Raw genomic sequence first — 20,517 nt, 5'->3', positions numbered from 1 at the left:
CAGGATGACTTAGGCAGGAAGGGGGAGCTGTGAGGCCAAAGTGGAAACAAGCACCTGCCCAGCTGGCGTATCCTCATGTCAGACATTAATTCCCACAGCTGGTTGATGTTCTGCAAGCTCTGAAAACAAAAACAGAAAATTCCTGTTCGTCTCCTTTCTATCGTTAATGACACTGTGGTCCCACATGGGTTTTTTTTTTAAAGGCCTTGCGGCCCTTCAGTACTCCAGGTGAAAGCCTTCCTGGAAGCTCTTCAATTCCCTGCAACACACTGAGCATCAAAGGTGCTTGTTTGTGCCAAAAGCCATTTGACCGTATGACGCATGGAGTCCCAAAGGATTTTGCAAGTACAGTGCCTCAATTAACAACATCTCAATATAACTCGTCTACTCTTTATAAACAGTTTTCAATCAACTGTATCCTGATAGTATTCACACCAACATCTGACTAATATATTTGAAGTTATAGTTCACGGATGCTTCATTCATCAGTAATAAGGGTCTCAAAAACACTAACATTGTTGCTTATCAGTATCAGGTAACAAAATAAACAACATAGCTCTGTTTTTTTGTTTTTTATCATTTCATCATCATCTAGCGGTAAAACATTTCAGACTTAAGCTGTTGTAATTTTCTTCTTAATCTTCCTAATCATTCAACAAACATTTTACTGGTGATAGGAATTTCTCGGCTGTTTGGCATTGGTGACAAAATGTAATGATGTGAATCAATAGGAAAAGTCATGACTGGTTCCAACTTCTGACTCTGACTCGATTAAAGAGAAAAAAAGAACAAGCAAAAAAAAAGAAAAAATGTTTTTAGCTCAGCTGTAGATCTGTTGACAGTTACAAATCCTAACGTGAGACACATTTGTGAACACACAACTACATAAAAGGCCTTTTTTTTAATAATAGTTTCACTGATGAAGTTAGTTTCTTGTTCCTGTCCACAGAGGTAACGTCACATTTTGGTGAAGAAAAAAACAAAACAAAACAATAATAAATAACAGACAAAAACATCACACACAAGATAGTTTTAAAATATTCATCTCAAGATTAAAAAAAAAAACACGTTTTTTTTTTTATAAATCTCTGGCACCTCTTTGCTAATAACAAATGACTATTAAAAACTAATTTGACTCATTAGGAAACAATAGTGTGGTACAAGGGTGCCATCTAAAGGCCATGGTATAAAAGAACAGCATCATCACTTCAGGCATGAGTGTATCACAGTCTTTGACATACATTAACTCTCCAAAGAGGAGCGGTTAGTATAAAAACAGGATTTTCAAGCCTTGGTGTTTCACAGTCTTGTTTCATTGACTTGGTCTCACTAGGTGTCACTCACAGTTTTCCTCTCATGCACTGACTATTCATATTGTGTTTCCAAAATGCTATATAATCCCCCACAGCCTCACCCATTTCCTGTTCTATATTGACGGAAAGTAAACATGCACTTTGGTTCATCCAACTTTTCTTTTAGGCAGCGTGTAAAGATGCAGTCACTTTCACTGTTATTGGACAGAAACCCTCCTCTTCTTTTGATGCTTGTAGAAGAAACCGGAGAGTGACAGAGAGCAGAAACAAGGCTGCTCCCAGAATCAGGTAACACCAGGTCTGACTCCAAACGGGTGGGACCAAAAGTTTCTCCTCCTAAGACGTGATTAATCGCTCACAAATGACACAAAGGACTCTGGGTAAGGGGGAGGGGGTTGCAAAACCATAACACAAACCAATTAAAAACACCCCAAAGCAGCTACACCTTTGGCACAACCAGTCATGGAGAAAAGGTCTGAGTGCGTTCCTCATGTGGCAAAATGTGGTAAAATGATGTGCGCTGTGTCTACAGGATTGTCACTTTCTGGGAAGTGTCCCTTTGTCCTTGCTAACTGTGAGTCCTCATTCTCAGACACTCACTGAGTCACTATTGCTGTTCAAAGCCCAGTATTGTATTTTTTTTTTTGGATTGTGCGAGTTGAAGGAGGACACGTACCTCTACTCACATAATAACAGAATGACAATGAAATGACTCAGATGCTACCTGTTGGGCTTTCCCAAGCTTGGTCGCTGTGTTAGAACAACTTAAGGATGTAAAGCCAGATAAGATTTGACAAACACAAACCAGAATCTGTTTCTAACCTTGAATCAATCAAGATTATGCAGTGATTTAACTGTGTAAACAAGCAAAATGTCTGTTACAGCAGCTGACTTTCTACTGTTTCCACTCTAGAGGAGTGCCTGAACTTTTATGCCAGCCTCATGGATATATACAGTGTAAAAAGACTTGTTAGCTCCCTGCATGTCTGTGCACTGACAGAATAATCACTGTAAAACCGATCTAATGGCACATTTTCTCTACGTTGAAGCCTAAAAACCGTTTCAAGGTTTTCAAGGAAAGGCAAACGAAAGTGTTTATCTGAAATCTTATCTGACGAGATGCAGTGGAGGAGAACTTCTTTGGCAACTGAGGAAGAGCATTGGAACATTAGGATAAAGAGGAGAAGGGGGGGCTAATTATGAGTCAAACACTGAAATCGGTTCTTGAAGAACAGGAGGCCATTTTTCGTATGTGTGGCGTCAGAGGAGGCTGGTGGGTAGCGAAACTTGGCATAAGTCTTGTCGCTCTCTGATTGCCTGACCCAGGGAAGTTTGATTTTGGTTGCATGATTGACAATGACATCATCACAAGAGCCGACGTGGAGAGAACCCAGGCCGTCAATGAAAAACTCTGAAAGATAAACGCAACAATTCAGTGAAACACATTCAAAACTTCAACTCATTTCTATTTAAACTTAAACCTCAGTGGGTCAGTTATTAAAAACTCAGCCAAAGATTCTTGTGGAAAGTTTCCAAAAGTACTTGCCATGTATGGGAAAAATAAAATATGTTTAAAAAATTAGTCCTCAGGAATTTTTCCATTTGTACTGTGCAACCATAAAAACATGAAGTTTGTAAACATCAAATAGGTTAAGTGAAGACAGGGTGAAATGAGCAGATTTTTACAACTTAAAAACTAAAGGAGGAAAAGCAGGGAACTGGATGTTAAACTGAAATTGAATTAAATTAATTTTAATGAGTGCATGCATTGTTTAATTATAGCAATGCAGTGAAAATTTCACAGTATAATCAACTTTGCAAAAATTATCTTGGTATATGATGCTATCTTAGTAACTAAAATGAGATGAAGTCAATCTTAGCTCTTTGAAATTACTTTCAACTTTATGGCTTTATACACATCAACAATTGTTGATGGTAAGTCTTCTAAGATCTCTTTTTTTTTGTAAGTCATGGCACATCAGCAGATGCTTCCTGTGAACAGCAAACTCAAAACGTTTAAAACGCTCTAACCCACACCTCCAATTTGGTTTTATTGATTGGACTCTACGTCTGATGAACAGTGTGTAAATACACTGAGAGCCACCTGAAACCACAGGCAAATTTCTTGTATGCACCCACATGTATAGCCAAATAAAGCTGATTCTGATCAGTGACCAGTGTTTGACCTATGCCCATCAGTATGCTGTATGCAAGTATAGTGTAGGACATATAATAATAGTAGGACACAGCTATTGCTTTATTCACAGTTGTCAGTTATTGTCATAATCATATTACTAAATGCTAAAAATAAGCTATGGACTTTTGTATATATTTTTGAGATATGCACTCATATCACAGGACCCATCTTTACTGTGTGTTTGACGTGAAAATAATTCTGCCTGTGGCAGTGTACTCACCCAGATGAGCTACCCTGGCGAGGCGCGGGTCAAAACCGACCTGCTGGACTTTGTCGGTGCGAGCCAGAAAGAAGTTGATGACCCCGTCAGTGACAACACAGTTGGGGAAGCCTTGTATGACATGATGAAATCCTCTCCTCATGTGTAAACAGTCACCATCCTCCTCCCCTGGCTCAATGGAGATGGTCTGTCTGTAGGTGGAGGTATACCCTGTGGCTTCCCGCACTGCACCGCCCACCTGGACACACACACACACACACACACACACACACACACACACACACACACACACACACACACACACACACACACAGACAGACAGACATCACTAACATCTCTGCGAAAACAGCAGACTGTCACAGTCATTGAGAACAACAGTTTGTTTGTCCGTCCCTCACCAGATCCAGAGTGGTCCTCTCTAAAACATCCACAAGCTTCTCCAGCTTTGTGCTGGCTGTGAAGATGAAGTCGTCATCCACCCACAGTACGTACTTTGTGGTCACCTGGGAAACGGCCAGGTTTCGTCCGGCGAACCAACCCTACAACGCGGAACACTGGGCTTCAGCTCCGTAAAGTATCAGCAGCGACAACAGAAATATGAAATTGAAAGACGTCAGCATGTGTCCCATGCACTTTCTTACCTTTCCAAAAGGCATGATGTAGTGTTCAATGTAAGGCCCGGAGATGGTTTTGGGATTTTCACTGTCATCAGCAATTACTATGGTGACAGTAGGGTAGTATCTTCTGACGCTGTCGATAAGATCTTGAAGCTTATCATAACGCAGAAAAGTCTTCGTAGCTATGGTAACGAGGGCGCTGATATTGTATTCTGAAGAGAGTGCAGATCAAACAGCAGACAGAGGAAAGTTCTCTTTTTAAGCAAATGATAAAATAAAATAAAAAAGTTCCAGGTTTTATAAAATAGCATGATGTTCCCATTTGATTATGGCTCTATCAATATGGTGGTGGTGTGTTTTACCTCCTTTGGATCCAGTGTTGTACAGTTTGGGTGTCACACCGTGACGGATCTTGATATTGAAGACAGCTTGATGGCCCTCTGTCTCAAACTGCACTAAAAGACACAATAAAAATGACTTTTAATAAATCCTGTTAGCGTTGTGGGATCTAACTGAGGCTGATTCGCTCCTGTCTGGTTTCACAGTTGTTATTATGCTGTTCAGAGCAGGACATCCGTATGGTTTCAATCTTATATTTGCCCAAGGACCCTTTGACATGCAGATTGGAGGACCCTTCGAACCACCAACCTTCTGGTTAGTGGACGACCCTCTCTACCTCCTGAGCCACAGCCATTTGTTCAAAGTTATAGTGTAAAAATTATACAGTTTTGTGGGGGGTTGTGTGTCTGACTGTTTCTTGACCACACTCAGTAACGCCTCTCCTGGTTGCCTGGTAACCGCTCAGAGCCACAAAATAATCGGGCACATAACCCCTTGTAAAACCACAGAATTTTTGTTGTTTTGAAGGGATAAAACCAACAAGATGTGATGTGATGTGATATGTTAATAATGTGATGTGTTAGTGGATTTTGTTATCTATGGACAGAGTCAAGCTTGCTGGTCCCCCCCGTTTCCAGTCTTTGTGCTAAGCTAAGCTAACACTGCAGCTTCATATTTACCCTACAGACACGACAGTAGTATCAATCTTCATACATATAAATCTCAGCAAAAATGGCAAATGTTGTAAATCCCCTTATGTGGACTATTAATTACAGCTTCAAAATCTAATCACAGATCACACAGCCCACAGCATTTTATTGTGTACACGAAAAAGCAATGAAAGTTGGGTCTTAAATTAACTTGAAAACCTTCTCCCTTTGTTACAAAAAAAAATAATCAGAATAAGAAAGCCCAGACCAGATGAATTCTGTTTGAGGCCTCACCTGTGTCAGCTGTGCTGGGGTGAAACAGGGTGTTTGTGTAGGTGACAAACTGCAGCTGTCGGTTCAAGTTCGGCAGGAGGCTGCTAGACAGAGACATGTGCATTTCACCGTCACCTTTGATTTTCACCCCGTCTACCTCTGCTGCCACGTTCAGCGTTCCCAGTGTGGCAGTGATGTTTATCTGCAGCAGTGTGGAAAGAAAGTAGATGAAGTACAAGGCCAGAAGATATCTAAAATATGTAGACATACTTAAATACTTACTGAGTAATGGTCTCTGGGAAGGTTGTGTAATGCCAAGCCTGAAAACATATGACAATGATCAGCGGACTTTGTTGCTGCACACAAGACATGTTTCATCCATTTCCTGTTCCCAGACATTGAATAAATATGTGTTCTCTCAGGAACAAATCCTTAGAATCCTAGTGCAGTTTTACACATCTTTTAAATGAAAGTCTTCAGCTCACTTCAAAGAAGTGTGTAGTTACTTTTCTGAGTGACTTTTTGCCTGACTCATGGTAATTGAATGCCATTTCCTTTGTAACTATGGTTCAGTCAGTTCCAGCCACTTTTATTAACTGCTGGGCAGCAATCTAATCTAGTCTTTTATAAATGTCTCACCCACTCCTTATCTGAAGTCTTACCTGGGATGATGATTGTTTTCAGGGGCCGTACCTCCACTCCCTGTGTTGGATACTGTAAGGGATTGTTAGCCTCTGCAACAATGAGGACATCTGCAGGCGTCTGTGACCTGAGGGGAAACGTTCATGTCAGGAAGATGCAAACTGTAACATACGTGCAACATACAACAGATCTACAAACACAGACAGACCGTGTCGCCTTATGCTTTTGTTCTTGACGGAGGAAAATAGGAAACATTTTAATGTAGAGAGGAAGGAACATGAGAAAAAAAGATTTTCCTTTTTTGGTCTCCTTAATAGCATTGCTGTTGTGTTCTGGTTCAGGTAAAGGCAGAAAAATGAATCCTGAGTGATAACAAACATAGAGGTGAAGAGGTACAGTAATTGAGACAGGTAATACTGGGACATGGATGGTTTTCTCCATGTCAGAGAGACTCTGAATGGATCTTGAGTAATGATCCAGAGAAGACTGAAGCTAAATCTGGCATCTGATACATAAAACTTATACATATACAAAGCCAAAGTAGAATGATATCTACGGAGCTCTCTTCGTTGCACTTCATCATTCTGCTTCTCTGGCTACGAGGTTTGACATCTCTGTTTTACAGCGCTGCTTACCTCTTCTGGAAACTCTTGTACTCTTTGGCCCGTCTCCTCTTCATTTCCTCCAGCTCGGAAGCCTCAAAGGCAGTGTGCAGCGGGTGAGCTGACACCCGTGGGAATAAGAGTTGGGCGAAGGGCAGGTTTACTCCTCCACTCTCACCCTCACATACGCACCCATTACGTGCCAACAAACTGCACGGAGAGACACATGTATGTGCGGAAAATCAGGTTTTAGCTCAGGTCTGTCTGGCTGAAAAAAAGGCTCTGTTTTAACACTTACCTTGCCACACTATCCCTCACACGAAAGGGGATGTTGCCTAATCCTTGGTCTGGTTCTGGGAGTCTTTCTTCCAGATGCTCTACTATTGGCCCTGGTCGCTGCCACACATCCACTGTGGTATAGGCCCGAGTGGGCCACGAATGGAGGAGAGCCAATACCAGCACCACAGACACCAGAATGGCGAGCAACACCGTCTTCCTCAGGGAGCGCATCCTAAAACCTAACACAAACAGGGACAATAGGTCTCTCATAAGACACTGCTCACATGCCAATATGTATGTTTAAAGAATTAGTGGTTGCTTATTACTTATTACACATAAGAAATGAGGGACAGAATTCACAATCTTTGTTCTGTTTAGAAAAATCATCTTCTAAGCTTTAGATGAAGCTGATGTGAACTGTTAGCAGTCTCCATTAGCCAAATCTAGCTGATATTTTCCAAATTACAGTCTTTTCAGTATGAAACTCTCACATAAACACTTTCCGGGGAAACAGAAAGAAGAAATTTCATATCAAAATGCCTGAAACCTTTGATGATTTCTGCTTGATTTGACTAACTATAGACTGCTGAAGCCTCATATTAGCTTTGACACAAACCAAGGACTGTTGATTTTGCCCCTCGTCATAAATAATGGGCTTATTATGTAAGGCTGACTTGAAAAAAACCTATTCTATAAATAATCAACATCGGTATCAAGCTGTGGAACATTCTTCTGTTGTCCTGTGGTTACATTTATGCTGGAACCACTTAGTGGTGGAAATGAAATGGAAGCAGAAACATCTATTAAATTAGATAATGGAATCAATGTGTACGAAGAAGCAGTTGTAGTATTAGGATCTGGGTAAATGGACAGCATTGCTGAAGGACTGAACAAAGTCTGAGGTTATCACACTGTGTAAATGAGTTGACAGTCATGAAGAAAGACTGAGCTGTGTATAGCCAAAGCCACAAACTGCATTGTTTTATGAATGGCCTGAAACAAAAAGTGTGAATGGAATTTAAAAATTGAAAAGGATTGCGCAGCAATTCCACCAAAAAAATACTGTACTGTTACTGTTTTTTTTTTTTTTTTTGTATTTGGTGCGATAAATAAAAATCTTTCATACCCTCTTAGCAAATTCTTTAACTTTAATGTTTTTTTCTTAATTTGCAGAACTGCCTGCATGTTTAAAAAGTATTCATATACCCAATTGCCTCTATCCAGTCAGTGAAAGGGCATCCTCTGTAGGCACCTGCATCTCCAGAAACCATGTAGATAGTCACAGAAATGAGTGAACGCCTTCCCCATCTGGAAGCAAGGGGACATAAGCAAAGTTAATCATAAAATACAAGCGTGAAAAAAATCATTATAACATCTCAGACTAGCTTCCAAAGATGTCTAAACTGTTTACAAAAACACAGTCGAGCATCCATATGGTGCTTCATCAGCTGCTTGCGTGGTCTTACAGCCCCCAGGGGAAATCCTGTAGGGTTTGGGGGTGACCAATTTAGCGTCACTGTGGCCAGCTGGAAAGAGTCAGTACAGGCAAATATGGATAGGATCAGCACTGAGCAGCCATTCAGCTGGGCCTTAAACATCTCTAGGGTTTCTCAGAATGCTCTTTTTAAAATCACTTCTTCTTGTTCCATTTGCGATGTAAAAGTATATATATATGTATACACATGCTATGACAATTTTAATTCAAGCCATTATTAAAATTACATGTTTTAATTATTGAGTGTAATGCTATTAACTTGCTGAATCAACCTCACCGGGAGGCAAAGGAGCACCGTGCGCATGCATGGACCTCGGTGCCTCCAAAAGTGCGCGTGACAGATTTGTTGCCTCAGTTGGACCCATTCAAATTCTGGACAATATAAATTTGCATGATCTACTCCCCCTCTATTGCCCAGTATCCTTACGCAAAAGAAAATGTCAAGGTAGTGGAATCATCTGTCCAGCAATGCGCTCCAGCGAGCATAAATGTCTGTCTGCAGATATAATAAGCTCCATCGGACAGGCCCATTATCCTACCTTGTCGTGAATGAGACTGCAGGAAAATACCTTTCGATTGCATTCCTTACATTTTGAAACGCATCTCCTTCAACACAAAATCCGTAGCATCTGGACATATCGAAATTCATTTAGCACCAACATTTTCCCCGCCTATCTTTTCTTCTTGTGTTTTGTCCGGCAGCGAAATCGTCATATGTTCACCCAGAGCTGGGAAAAACCAACGGAAATAACATGCTGAAGACGGCTCTATAGGCCTATTATTACAGTCAAATCATATGAAGAAGGAGCTCACCTCATTTCAAAGACGCACTCTGTAAGCTGTTTCTCCTCCCGGCTGCAAAGGAGGTCGCCCTTCTTAATGAATTTGTTCCTCGGCGGTCTTGCAAATGGGATTAGATGTGGAAAAACGCAGCGGCCAGGAGACAAATAAGGCGGCCACACATCGCAGCACTGCAGGCTGTGGACGGACGATCCCCTTGCAGCAGCAGCAGCAGCACAGCGGAGCGCAGCACACACCGCACCTCAACACAGCACTCACTCAGCGGTCGGTCATGGAGCTCCGACATGCAATGGCAACATGTAACATATTAAGTGCACATATAAACTACAGTACGATTTCTGAAAATTCAACATGCTTCTGTTGCAACAACAAAACCTGATCTTAAACATTTAAACATCTCAACAGTCATTTGTGCGTGTGTGTGGGTGGGTGGGCGTCTGTGCACATATGTGGTGTGTGCGTGTGTGTGTCGTATGTCTGGTATCATGTGTGGTAATGGGTGAATGCAATTTTTTTGACATTCTGCTAATATTTTCTTACTGGCTACACTAAGCAAGTATTCAGTTTGAAGCACACACTGTGCTCATATTGTCACATTTCAGTCTACCAACGTGTGCTTAGTGGGAACCAATAAAGGAAATGTGTACTTGTATACTTGTAAAATGTGAATCTTATACATCATAGAAAGCCGTAGCCTGCTGTTAGCACATAAGAAAACAACCTGCATAATTACAATTTGGCCAAATTGGCTGCTGACACGCCTCACCCATCAGGTCAATGTAAGCCTGGCCTCCTGTCTCAGTGGGTATGGTTATTTTATGGCTACACAAACCTGGATAGCTGACATGCACATTGTTTTACTGTGATTTTTAATTTGAGATAAAGGCGCCGCCCATTCACTCTGTGCCAGTGTCGTAAACCAACACACCCAAAGAGCTGTAAAACCTATGACGGACACAAAATATAACCAATGACGAAGCAGCATTTGTCACGTCAACCAATCAGCTGCTACCATGTCAGGCGTCCTGTGTTTTGTTGCTGTCAGACAAATGGGAGTGTGAAGAGAGAGTCAGTCATCATGGCTGCCTCCTTGATACGGTGGCTAAAAAGACTGTACGTTTTCATGTTGATATGTCCCCTCTGTGTCCCAGCCTTTTTGAATTTGGAGGAGCTGAACGAGATGAAATATGGGATTCAGATTCTCCCCGATCCCGTCATTCTGGGGCAGGTGAGTGAGAGAGGCTGTTTGGGGAAGCTAACAGTTAGCTTGCAAGCTAGAAAGTAGGCTACCGTTAACTAGCGTTATATGTCGATGAACATCTTCCTTTTAAACGCAAATAATAAGCAACCCGCCTGTTAGCTGGGCGAGGCTTATTTTAAAATGTACAATTTCACGTCATATGTATAAAACGTAACTGCTGGGGTTAAGGCTTGTGACCTACGCATCAGCCACTGTTGACAGCTGTCACAACACAACCTCAGTTTCTTCACTTCTACTTAACTTCTACACATCTTAAGTAATTAACCGTAACTATAGTGACAAAACCAGGAAGTTAATAATCTACAAATACATAAGTACGTTTCTGTTAATGTGTGGCATTGTCACTCTTAAAGATGCTACAGTTTTCAAGACTTTGTTTCTTTTTTAGACCAAGACAGAGGAAGTTATGATGGTGTCCAGTAAGTACAAGCAGCTGTATGAGTGTCGACTTCCAGCCCAGGCTGTCCGGTTTCATCAGGATTCTGCCTCTGAGTCGGACTCACAAGGTTACACTGGACCAGACATCCCAGACCTGCTCAGTCCAATGCACAATGCCCCATGTCTAGTGAAGGTTGGTCCTAATCTGCTTATCTGTGAGGTCTATTGGTCCAGTGCTGAAGCTGTTTATACTGTATTAACTTTAAACTGATTAAAATGTTAATTGGTCCGAGGCAGAGCTGTTTTTGATGCAAACTTTATGATCACACTAACTCAGAATTAGTTCACTTTGCACTGCTGAGAAGGTGGTTTGGGTGCAGGTACAGCATACAAAAGACAAAGAAGACTGACAGACTTATTGAGCTAGGATTTTGATCTTTGAGGTCAAAACAGGCTATGTGATAGAAATGATAGCACCACCTGCAAATAACAGATCACATGAAAAACACCCAACAGAACTATCTGTTATGTACAAAAAACACGTAATTGTACTAAAATGGGCTGCCAACATGTCAGTGGACAGACTGGATAGACCACTGAATTGGTCACAAACCCCTGCTGTTAAAAGAACAAGAAATCTTTGAAACATAGATGATTCGCTTATGTCATACAAGTCAGACAGGGTGTTCATGTCCATACATGAGACAAGAAACCAGTGAGCAAGCACAGTCCTATTATCCAGGAGTGTGGCAGGACAGAAATTTCTGTTAAGCACTTCCAGTTTCCTCAGTGTTTTCCTCAGTTTTCAAATTAACAACATAAATGATTCATTTTCAGCAAAACAATAAAGTGCAGCCAATGCAAACTGAACTCCTATCAGTATAAAAAATAGAGATATATCTTTGTAATGATTCCTTATGTTTTCACTTTTTCAGTTTAGAGTTTAGTTTAAGTTCCTTTAAGAGATTTTGTTGGCCAAAAAAGGATTGTGTAGTAACACTGAATTCTTGGAAAGAACGTTACTCATTCCTGAATAGGGAAAGTTGCCAAAAGACATTGTTCCACAGTGCCACAAAAATGTGCACATATTTTTCCTCTCTCACCTTTTTCTACAAGTTCCTCAAAATGTAGTCCAGTCAAAGAAAGATTCTGAATATGGGACAGGTTACTTGGCTGTCAGAATTGTTTTTGTTCCATAACCCAGTGCCCAATGACATACTTATCTCTGACTTCCTCACAAGATATTTGTGGCTGGATGCTTTAACACAATGAGCTTTTCTTACCACACCAGGGGATTGTTTTGAGCCTTTTGTTAGTCATTTGTAAGTTTTCTTTCAATGTGCGTCCTGATTTCCACAGTATTTGAGCCCTTCTTGCCAACTGGCCTGAATCAAAGACTTTTTCCACTACTATCATAAGAAATGAAAGCACTTTTCAGAAACATCAGCATTCAGAGGTGTTATGTCACACAGCAAATACCACATATATTTAATGATTGTGGCTGTTGGTCATAATAATTTCCTCAGGGAAACTGTAGTTTCATTATAACAGGAACATAATACAGTCTGTACTTACTTCTGCTGTTACAGTGACTCAGAATGAGCCAGATACTGGTGTTTAACAATGAGGAACAAGTACAGTTGTTGGTCAGAAAACAGCTGAGATTAAACTTAAAAAAATGTTTGTGTTTTTTTTTTTGTGTAGATACTTTTACTTTACTTGTAGATACTTTAATCTATATGAATTTTAATCATGCTTATCATTGAATCATAGATCAACCAAAAAAGTGGACTGAAGACAGTGAGTTGGAAAGTCTGTTTCTAAGGCACCCCTCTACACTTTACAACCATGTGTGTGGAGCAAAAAAAGAAAACAAATAAAAGTTGTTTGCGTGTGTGGAAATTTAATAGGATGATTCATGATATTGTTGAGGATATTAAGCGAGCAGCCTGAATGAAATGAAGGAAAATGTGTCAGTAAGTTACAGCATTTTAAAAAAGGATGCTGTCTGTGTCTCCTGCAGACAAAGGACTGGTGGACATATGAGTTCTGTCATGGCCAGCATATCAGACAGTACCATCTTGAAGGTGAGAGCGTACCACTGTGTTTTCAGTATATGTATTTCATGACAACTGCTGTGATAGATGAGCTGTCTTTGACACATTGTCCTTCTCTCCTCAGACACAGAAATCAAGGGGGACATTTTGTTTCTTGGTTATTATGAGTCTGAATTTGACTGGAACAACGAAACAGCAAAGGTAAAGTTGTCAATTTTGTGGTTACATTTTCTTAAAGGTCCCATATTGTAGAAAGCGAGATTTCCATGTCTTTTTTATGGTAAAGTAGGTCTCTGTGCAGTATAAATACTGCAAAGGTATCAAAACATTTAATCCATGGAGAAATTCACACAGCATTCAGAAACGACCCTCCCGGTTTCACCGGCAACTGGCAACTTTGTTGCCAACACAACCAAACGGTATTTCCGACGCTGAGTTAGCAAGTTACAAGACAGAAAAATGTCAAGGAAATTTTGCACAGTCGTTGGATATCAGAAAACCATGGCTGCACATGATGATGCAATAAAGTATCAGTGTTCAAGAATATTACAAATCAGTTGCATTGAAACGTCCTCTTTTTATTTCCCAGGCCTCCAAACAGCACAGGCTGAAGCGCTACCACAGTCAGACCTATGTAAATGGCTCTAAGTGTGACCTAAATGGAAATCCCAGAGAGACCGAAGTCCGGGTGAGACATTTGAATTAAGGAGACACGTCCCACACCACTTGTGTGGTTTTTGTCTGATTTTTTTGTTTTGTTTTGGTTTTGATTTCTGTTTTACTGCTCCAGACAAAGTCAGAGTGTGCCACTGCTGTGCCAAATGATGAATCCTAGACACACGTAGACTGTTTTACTCTTATTATTTCCAGTTTGTGTGTGAAGAAGGCTCAGGTGACTACATCGCCCGAGTGGATGAGCCTCAGTCGTGCCGCTATGTGCTGACAATTCACACCAGTCGTACCTGCCAGCATCCATTCCTGCGGCCACCGTCTACCGCCAAGCCCCAGGGTATCGTGTGTCAGCCAGCTTTAAGTGCCCAGCAGTACATGGATTACGTCAAGGCCCAAGTCTGTGAGTGTGACAAAAACTAAGGTGTCTGTGATGCAGTATTTGAAAACCTTGTTGCCTTCTCTCTGTAATGTTATTTCCTGTTGACATAAAACGCTCGAGCAGGACATGATGTGGGAAAGGATTATTTAAAAGTGTAAATCAGAGACAATATTAGCAAGGGAGATAAAGGTGGTAAACATCGAAGTATAGAACTCTTTAACATTTACTGTTCGTTAGGTGTATGATATATGAAATACTGATGTATTATCTAAAGTACGGTCATTCTGAGTCCACTGTCTAATTTTAAACCCATAAGAAATACTGAGACAATGTTCTTTTCACTCTTTCTTTCTTTCATTCTCTCTTTCCCTCCTCCTCCCTTCTTCCTCTGTCTGTACCCAGCGGACACAAAGCGTAAAGTAGAGCAGATCTCAGAGGAGCTGAGGAGTCTTGATGAGATGTTGGCTGGTAATGAAGGGGCAGATGGAGCTGTGGAAGTAACAGCAGAAGAGATATCACCTGTACCCAGTGATGACTCAGACCACTCAGACAGAAAAGGTACAATTTTTTTATACTCAAAGGGAAAACAACCTTCATAGTATTGTAGCTATTTGTCAGTGCACAAAATAAATATATCCAGTTTTTTTTTTTTCAATTTAATCTCCATCATGTGTAAGTGTAAACACTGGTTTCACAAAACTTTTCTCGTGTGACATGAGTGGCTGCATTTATTTTGAAACAGACACTGCTGATGTGACGGAGGATGCTGGGTCAGAAGAGACAGAGGATTCTGATTTCTGGGAGGGAGTAACAAAACCAGAGAGTTCAAAAACGACTGCGTCTCAACAGGAGAGTCAGGTATGGAAACACTGGGAGCCTCAGAATCAGCTCTCCCTCTGAATAAATGACGCCTTAATGGAGTTTGTGCATTGACAGTGAATGAAAGGCTGACTGACCGAGTCGTTTCATCCAAACAAGTTTTACTGCAGCGTTCAGGTTTTAAAGTAGAAAAAAATTGTCCATTGATAAACATCTCCATGTTCTTGTGAGTTAAATCGAGTGTTTTGATCATCTCTGTCCTTTGACCTGAGGTAGAAGTTCCTTCTAAAAAAAAAAGAGATTGGTCAAAGTGAAGATTTGAATCAAGACTCCTCTCTGGTCAGAACGTCTTTGACCACTAGAGGGCGTAGGCCTCACCTGATTACTTCTTTTCTCCACAGGCAGATAAGGACTATAACTCACTAACAGACAATGAAGTTGTTGATGATGATGGCGATGAAGGTAAAGGAATTTGCCGCTCTTGCCTTCTCTGTCACACACACACACACACACACACACCATTTCTGATTATTGTGACCACTAACAGCACAACTGACTTCATGTCTTCTGGTTGTGTCAACCCTCAAACAAGATTACTATCGGTAAAACCACAAAGTCGTTGGTGCAGTTAATGCTGTCTAATTTGCAAAGTGAATGGCTCCACATGGTGATTAGTTATTTATTCATTTTGGGTGCTGTCGCTCAGTGACTTGTGAGTGATTTCTGTCTTTGAAATTAATCTCTTTTAGTAGAAAAATTCAACTTTAAAATCATCACTGACCCAGCAGACCTGATGAAATTTGTCCAGCACCTCAAAGAGAGTAACAGGAAGGTTGGTACTTGCCAAGATGTCTGTGAGACTTTGTTGTATACCTCTGTTGTATAATTCTTTCACTGCACTGTATGGGTGTTCTAGTTCAACGCGACGTTTTTTGTTTGTTTTTAGAAAGCACAAAACCAAGCCAAAAGTCAAACAGAGAAACCAACAACAGACAGGGTAACAGAGAAGCTTGGCGAGGAAGAGAAAGATGAAGACAAACGCCTGCTGCAGGAGTTTGAGGATGAGATGGCTGACATCTCTGTGCCATCTGATAAGATTGAAGAAATAAAGGAGGAAATGCAGAAGGAGTTTGACAACATCATAAATGAGGTTTCACACCACAGCCAATATGTATTTTTAACACAAAGAACGATGTAGAGATAATGTATATTGCAAATGTTACAAGGCAGATCTTACATAACATGATGCTCTGACGTGATTGGCTTTTCTCTGTGCTGCAGGCCCAGCAGGAATTGGAGACTGAGGGTCTGAAAGGGGAGTTTGATCGGACTCAAGCAACACAGACACTGGAAACCACACTGGACAAGCTCCTCGACCATTTGGAGGAGAAAGACGTTCAAGACCAAGAGCAGCAAACATCGGGGGTTCAGAGAGCCAGTGACCCGACCAGGGGCAGCCCCAGCCTGGCTCCAAAGCAGCCAGGTAACCAGGCTGCCTTTTCTTTGGTGGTCACTCTATGTTCACCTCCATCATCTTCATATTTCATCCATATGTACAGTAGATGTTTGTTGTGGCATCCCCATCCCAGAATAAATACACACATGGACTTATTTGGATGCAAAACCAAGCTGAATCCTCAACATTTTCCTGATATTTTGAATTCCTTTGGTTAGTTAGTGTTTCTTTCCTCTGCTGCCTTTGATGTATCTTTGCCTGATTTTCAGTAATTACAATCAGAATTGAGGTAATTGAAATCACTCACAGTTAATCAAATCTGTGACACAAATGTTTATAAGACAGTGTTTTGGATTCCACATTCTTGGATCTTGCCTCCTCCATCCTGTGGCCCTGCTTGATGGGTTCTTGAGGTGAATTGTGTTGTTTGTCCCTCTTTTGTCTCGTCACCCCAGACCAAGCGGCTGACGACCATGTTAAGATCAAAATTACTAAGTATAAGACGGGCAGCAGCCCTGATGGGGAGGTCAAAGTTCAAGAGATGGGCGAAGGAGATCCCCAGTGGCAGCACATAAAGGACGTGGTTAAAGAACAGCTAGAGAAAGCAGGACTGAAGGCCGAAGGTATGACGGGGGAGAGCCCGACACACTCACGGCCTTTTCTCTCTTTCATCTGTTTCATCAGGTTTAGCCGTTCAAAAGACGCATATACTGTAATAATAGCATGAAGGGTTTCCCCTATTTTTCATGCTGAAAGCAATTAAAAACATATGTATTTACTGAAGACCAAAATTAGTAGCTGGACTTTAGACATTAGATCAGGGATGCATTCAAATTAGTTTTTTCTTTAACAGAATCGCAAAATTAAAGACAATGATAACAAAAAAAAAATCCCCTACTGCAGTTAGCAAAAGCTTATCTTAAAGAAAAACTGATAAGAAAGGTGTGTCATCCATGTGTGTTCTTTCTTTTTCATCCACTGTTTTGTCTATACCATTCTTCAGTATGATTGTGTTGTTTTAACATGTGGTACAGTTTTCTCATTCAGAACACCTTGGAAATACATGTGTTTAATTCTCAAGCCCTCCCCCCCCCCCCCTGTTTTCCCTTCCCCTCTCTTTCTTTTTTTTTTAAAGGTAAAATTGAGGTGAAGATCTTGACGCGAAAGAATGCAGAGGAGGCAGGTGACCAGTGGCTGACCGAAGAAGATACAAAGTCCTTCAGGGAGCTTCTCATAAATCTCCTGGTAATATGAGGAGTGATAATGACTTTTTACAGGGTTCATTTGAATCTTTGTGGGCTTGGGTTGTGCACTGTTGTATTGTGCTTGCTATGGGCTGTAGTGTTTGCTTAGTGAATATATTTTTAAAATTTGAATATATTTTTTATGTGTTAAAACATTAACCTTTAAAAAAAAAAAAAAAAAAAAGAGCAAGGTGCTAAACGCACAATAGATGCCGCCTGTTTGATGAGTATGACTGTTTGAGTGTCATCTATTAATTAAATCGATCACAAGATGAGATGTGTAAGGATCTGGGTGGCTTAACGCCTTACTGAAGCCCAGTTTCAGTACCTGTACATAAACACAAGTACATTCACTCTTATCTGTCGTCCTATGCTCCACTGTCTAGAAAACATAAAATTGAATTGCGTGTGAGGGTGAGTGTTTTGTCATTGGAATTCAGCATATCGGCATGAAGACTGCCACTTGCGTTATTAGCTTTTCCTTTTTGTGGGACACAGTTCAGACTTTTTTTGTCAGCAAGGCAAACAGAAAGGTTGCAAAAGTTTTCTAACATACCTGGTTTTCATCCCTCAGACTGGAGGCACAGAAGAAGTTTACAAGGAGCAGAAGAGGCAGCAGGAGCTGGAGAACAACTATAGGTTTGTGTGGGGAGAGTCTCAGGAGGAGTCCCAGTCATCCAGCACCTCTGACTCGGACGATGTGGACATATGAGCTTGCACAGTGCATACAGTGCACCTTTTGTGATGGTGGACTCCTGTGGAGAACAGCAGGGGGGTGGGGTGGGGGGACTCTGAAGTGCAGCAGCAAATTTGAAAAAGAGGCCACGATTGAATTATTGCTATGAAACCTGGCAGATCATCTGTTTGCACATTCAGAAAATCTGTCTGTGTGTTTTGACTAGGCAATATGTGTCTTTAGCAGGCACTGTTTATATGTTGCACAGCGTGCCAGCTGTACTTGTGCAGCTAAGTGTAGTTATGCATTTTCCCCCTTTTTGATGGGATTCAGTTTTGATAGATGGCTTGAATAGCTGAGTGACATACAATATGTACCTGTTTAGAAATGTTTCAGTGAATTCCGCAGCACATTGTGTGTCCACAGCAACATTACTGCTTGCATTTGTCTTGAAGTGACACAGCTTACGGGTGGGGTGGGGTGGGGTGCATACCTCAACCAAGGACAAATGCTCAAAGGTTCATATCTCAGTTCCCACTTGTCTTTAAAACTTTCTGACACACTGTGTTTGGTGATAATAGTATCCTCAAACACAACTGTAGATTACAGAAGTGTTTGTAAACATGCTGTGGCACTTTATATTTTTAGAAACACCAAATTTTTTACATTGTTCCACAAATATTTTGGGTTTCCCTTAGGTTGTCATGTGCTATTAAAGGGATTCGAAAACACTTAAAGGAATGTAGAAAGAAATCTTTTAAGTGTGTACTTTGTTTTTGTTTCTATATTTAATTTTGTTATGTGTAATTTAGCCAAGAAAGATAAAGAAGCTACACTGTCAATCATATTCAGTCTACCAAAATAATGAATCCACACAAAACTTTTCTAAGGATCCTTCAGTGGTGTACTTAAAAGGGCTGAATTTTGTACAGTTTGTGGATAATTGTGGCTACTTGGAACTCAATTTGTACATAATTATTGCGTGAATATGTTTTTGAATTAATTTGTTGTATATTAGCACAAACTGTGGGACTTGAGTTGCCTGAGTAAATACTTTGAAATTTGTGACAGTGCAATCTTGTATATGAAACTTAATTTCACTGTGGGGCTGAGCCACATACAAATTTTTTCAGACACATAACAGAGGTGTGTGTTCCCAAAGATGACAGTGTCCAGAGGCTTAAGATCAAGCAAGAGAAAAAAAAAAAAAAAGCTTCAGGTGTTGTGGGTGTTTCTTTACTCGGCCAGGGGAATTTGTCCTTTCAAAGGTAGATTGTTCCACCTTTTTAGGTAGCTTATCTGATCTGGGCCCTGTGCTTGTTTTGAGACTGTTTTAAAAGAGCTGGATAGGAATACCCAGAGGTAACTGAGCCTGTTGATTAATCAGCTTCATGATGCTACTTATCTAGGATCACCAGTTCAGTGAAGCCAGGTAACCCAAAGAGAGCCAGACTGTGTTGAAGTATATGATCCAGGCCCCAGCTTTGTCACGCAACTGGAAGGGAAAAAAACAAGCGTGTGTCACAACACTCTGCATCAGTCATTTCTATCTTTATGCTTCAGCTGCACACTCTCGCAAACCATGACAACGGACAGTAGAAAAGTTTATTAATGTGTTCTTGAAAGGGGCTATTTTACTGTATTAGGAACATTTGATCTGCCTTGTAAATATAAGTCTTTGAGCACTTATTTATTTATTTTCTTTTTTTTGGAAATAAAAAAAAATACCATAGGAGTCTTCTAGCCATCATCCAGTGAATTATTTTTTTTTTTACTAGAAACTAGTGTGGCTGTTTGTGAACAGTCTTTAGAGTGACAGCTAACATGACATTGTGAGTATGAGGAATTAAGGTAACATTGTGTTTGTCAGCTGTTATAAATCAAAAACACGCAAACTTTGGACTATTGAGCAAATGGAGTAAGTTTAGTGTGCTTTGGGTGTTTTTAATGTGACATGGTATAAATGGTCACCATGGTGATTTAGTGACTGAACCACTGAAAACAATCTTGTGTTCAAAGATACATGTGATCAACTGAGAACAGTATAAGGAAATACCTCGTGTTTGACAAAGTATTAGGTAGTAATTGACAGACATTCAGAAGCATCCAATTAATAATGCATTCACCTCATTAATCAAATAATTTCT

General features: G+C 40.6%; 2 protein-coding genes across 3 annotated transcripts; one reads left to right on the top strand and one right to left on the bottom strand.

The window, feature by feature from the left end:
- Nucleotides 1–900: 900 nt before the first annotated feature.
- b4galnt1b (beta-1,4-N-acetyl-galactosaminyl transferase 1b) lies at nt 901–9,250 on the bottom strand. The gene is given in 12 exon segments (XM_041034614.1): nt 901–2,724; nt 3,731–3,968; nt 4,129–4,269; nt 4,372–4,559; nt 4,710–4,802; nt 5,631–5,811; nt 5,892–5,929; nt 6,272–6,378; nt 6,887–7,063; nt 7,152–7,371; nt 8,339–8,440; nt 9,167–9,250. Coding segments are annotated over 11 exon segments (1,653 nt in total). The 5' UTR covers nt 8,391–8,440; nt 9,167–9,250; the 3' UTR covers nt 901–2,506.
- Nucleotides 9,251–10,485: 1,235 nt separating this feature from the next.
- On the top strand, nt 10,486–20,113 carry os9 (OS9 endoplasmic reticulum lectin). Of its 2 annotated transcripts, none has more exons than XM_041035052.1 (15): nt 10,486–10,656; nt 11,078–11,260; nt 13,091–13,154; nt 13,249–13,325; nt 13,714–13,812; nt 13,995–14,196; nt 14,578–14,733; nt 14,918–15,033; nt 15,396–15,456; nt 15,747–15,826; nt 15,941–16,144; nt 16,276–16,477; nt 16,906–17,073; nt 17,586–17,695; nt 18,269–20,113. In XM_041035052.1, exons 1-15 carry the CDS (start codon nt 10,507–10,509, stop codon nt 18,404–18,406), a joined length of 2,010 nt encoding a protein of 669 aa, XP_040890986.1. In that variant the 5' UTR covers nt 10,486–10,506; the 3' UTR covers nt 18,407–20,113. The 2 variants fall into 2 exon arrangements, with proteins under 2 accessions (XP_040890986.1, XP_040890985.1); XM_041035051.1 differs by having other exon boundaries at nt 15,744–15,826.
- Nucleotides 20,114–20,517: the final 404 nt, after the last annotated feature.

Source organism: Toxotes jaculatrix, chromosome 3, assembly GCF_017976425.1.
Source record: "Toxotes jaculatrix isolate fToxJac2 chromosome 3, fToxJac2.pri, whole genome shotgun sequence".
NCBI lineage: Eukaryota > Metazoa > Chordata > Actinopteri > Toxotidae > Toxotes > Toxotes jaculatrix.
This window is presented reverse-complemented; position numbering and strand designations above follow the sequence as displayed.

Excerpts from the sequence above, each read along its gene's own strand:
- os9 (XM_041035051.1), top strand. The coding sequence starts at position 10,507 with ATGGCTGCCTCCTTGATACGGTGGCTAAAAAGACTGTACGTTTTCATG. Across the intron at positions 13,326-13,713 it reads GGAACAACGAAACAGCAAAG|GCCTCCAAACAGCACAGGCT; the intron begins GTAAAGTTGTCA and ends TTTATTTCCCAG. Across the intron at positions 17,696-18,268 it reads AGCTTCTCATAAATCTCCTG|ACTGGAGGCACAGAAGAAGT; the intron begins GTAATATGAGGA and ends TTCATCCCTCAG.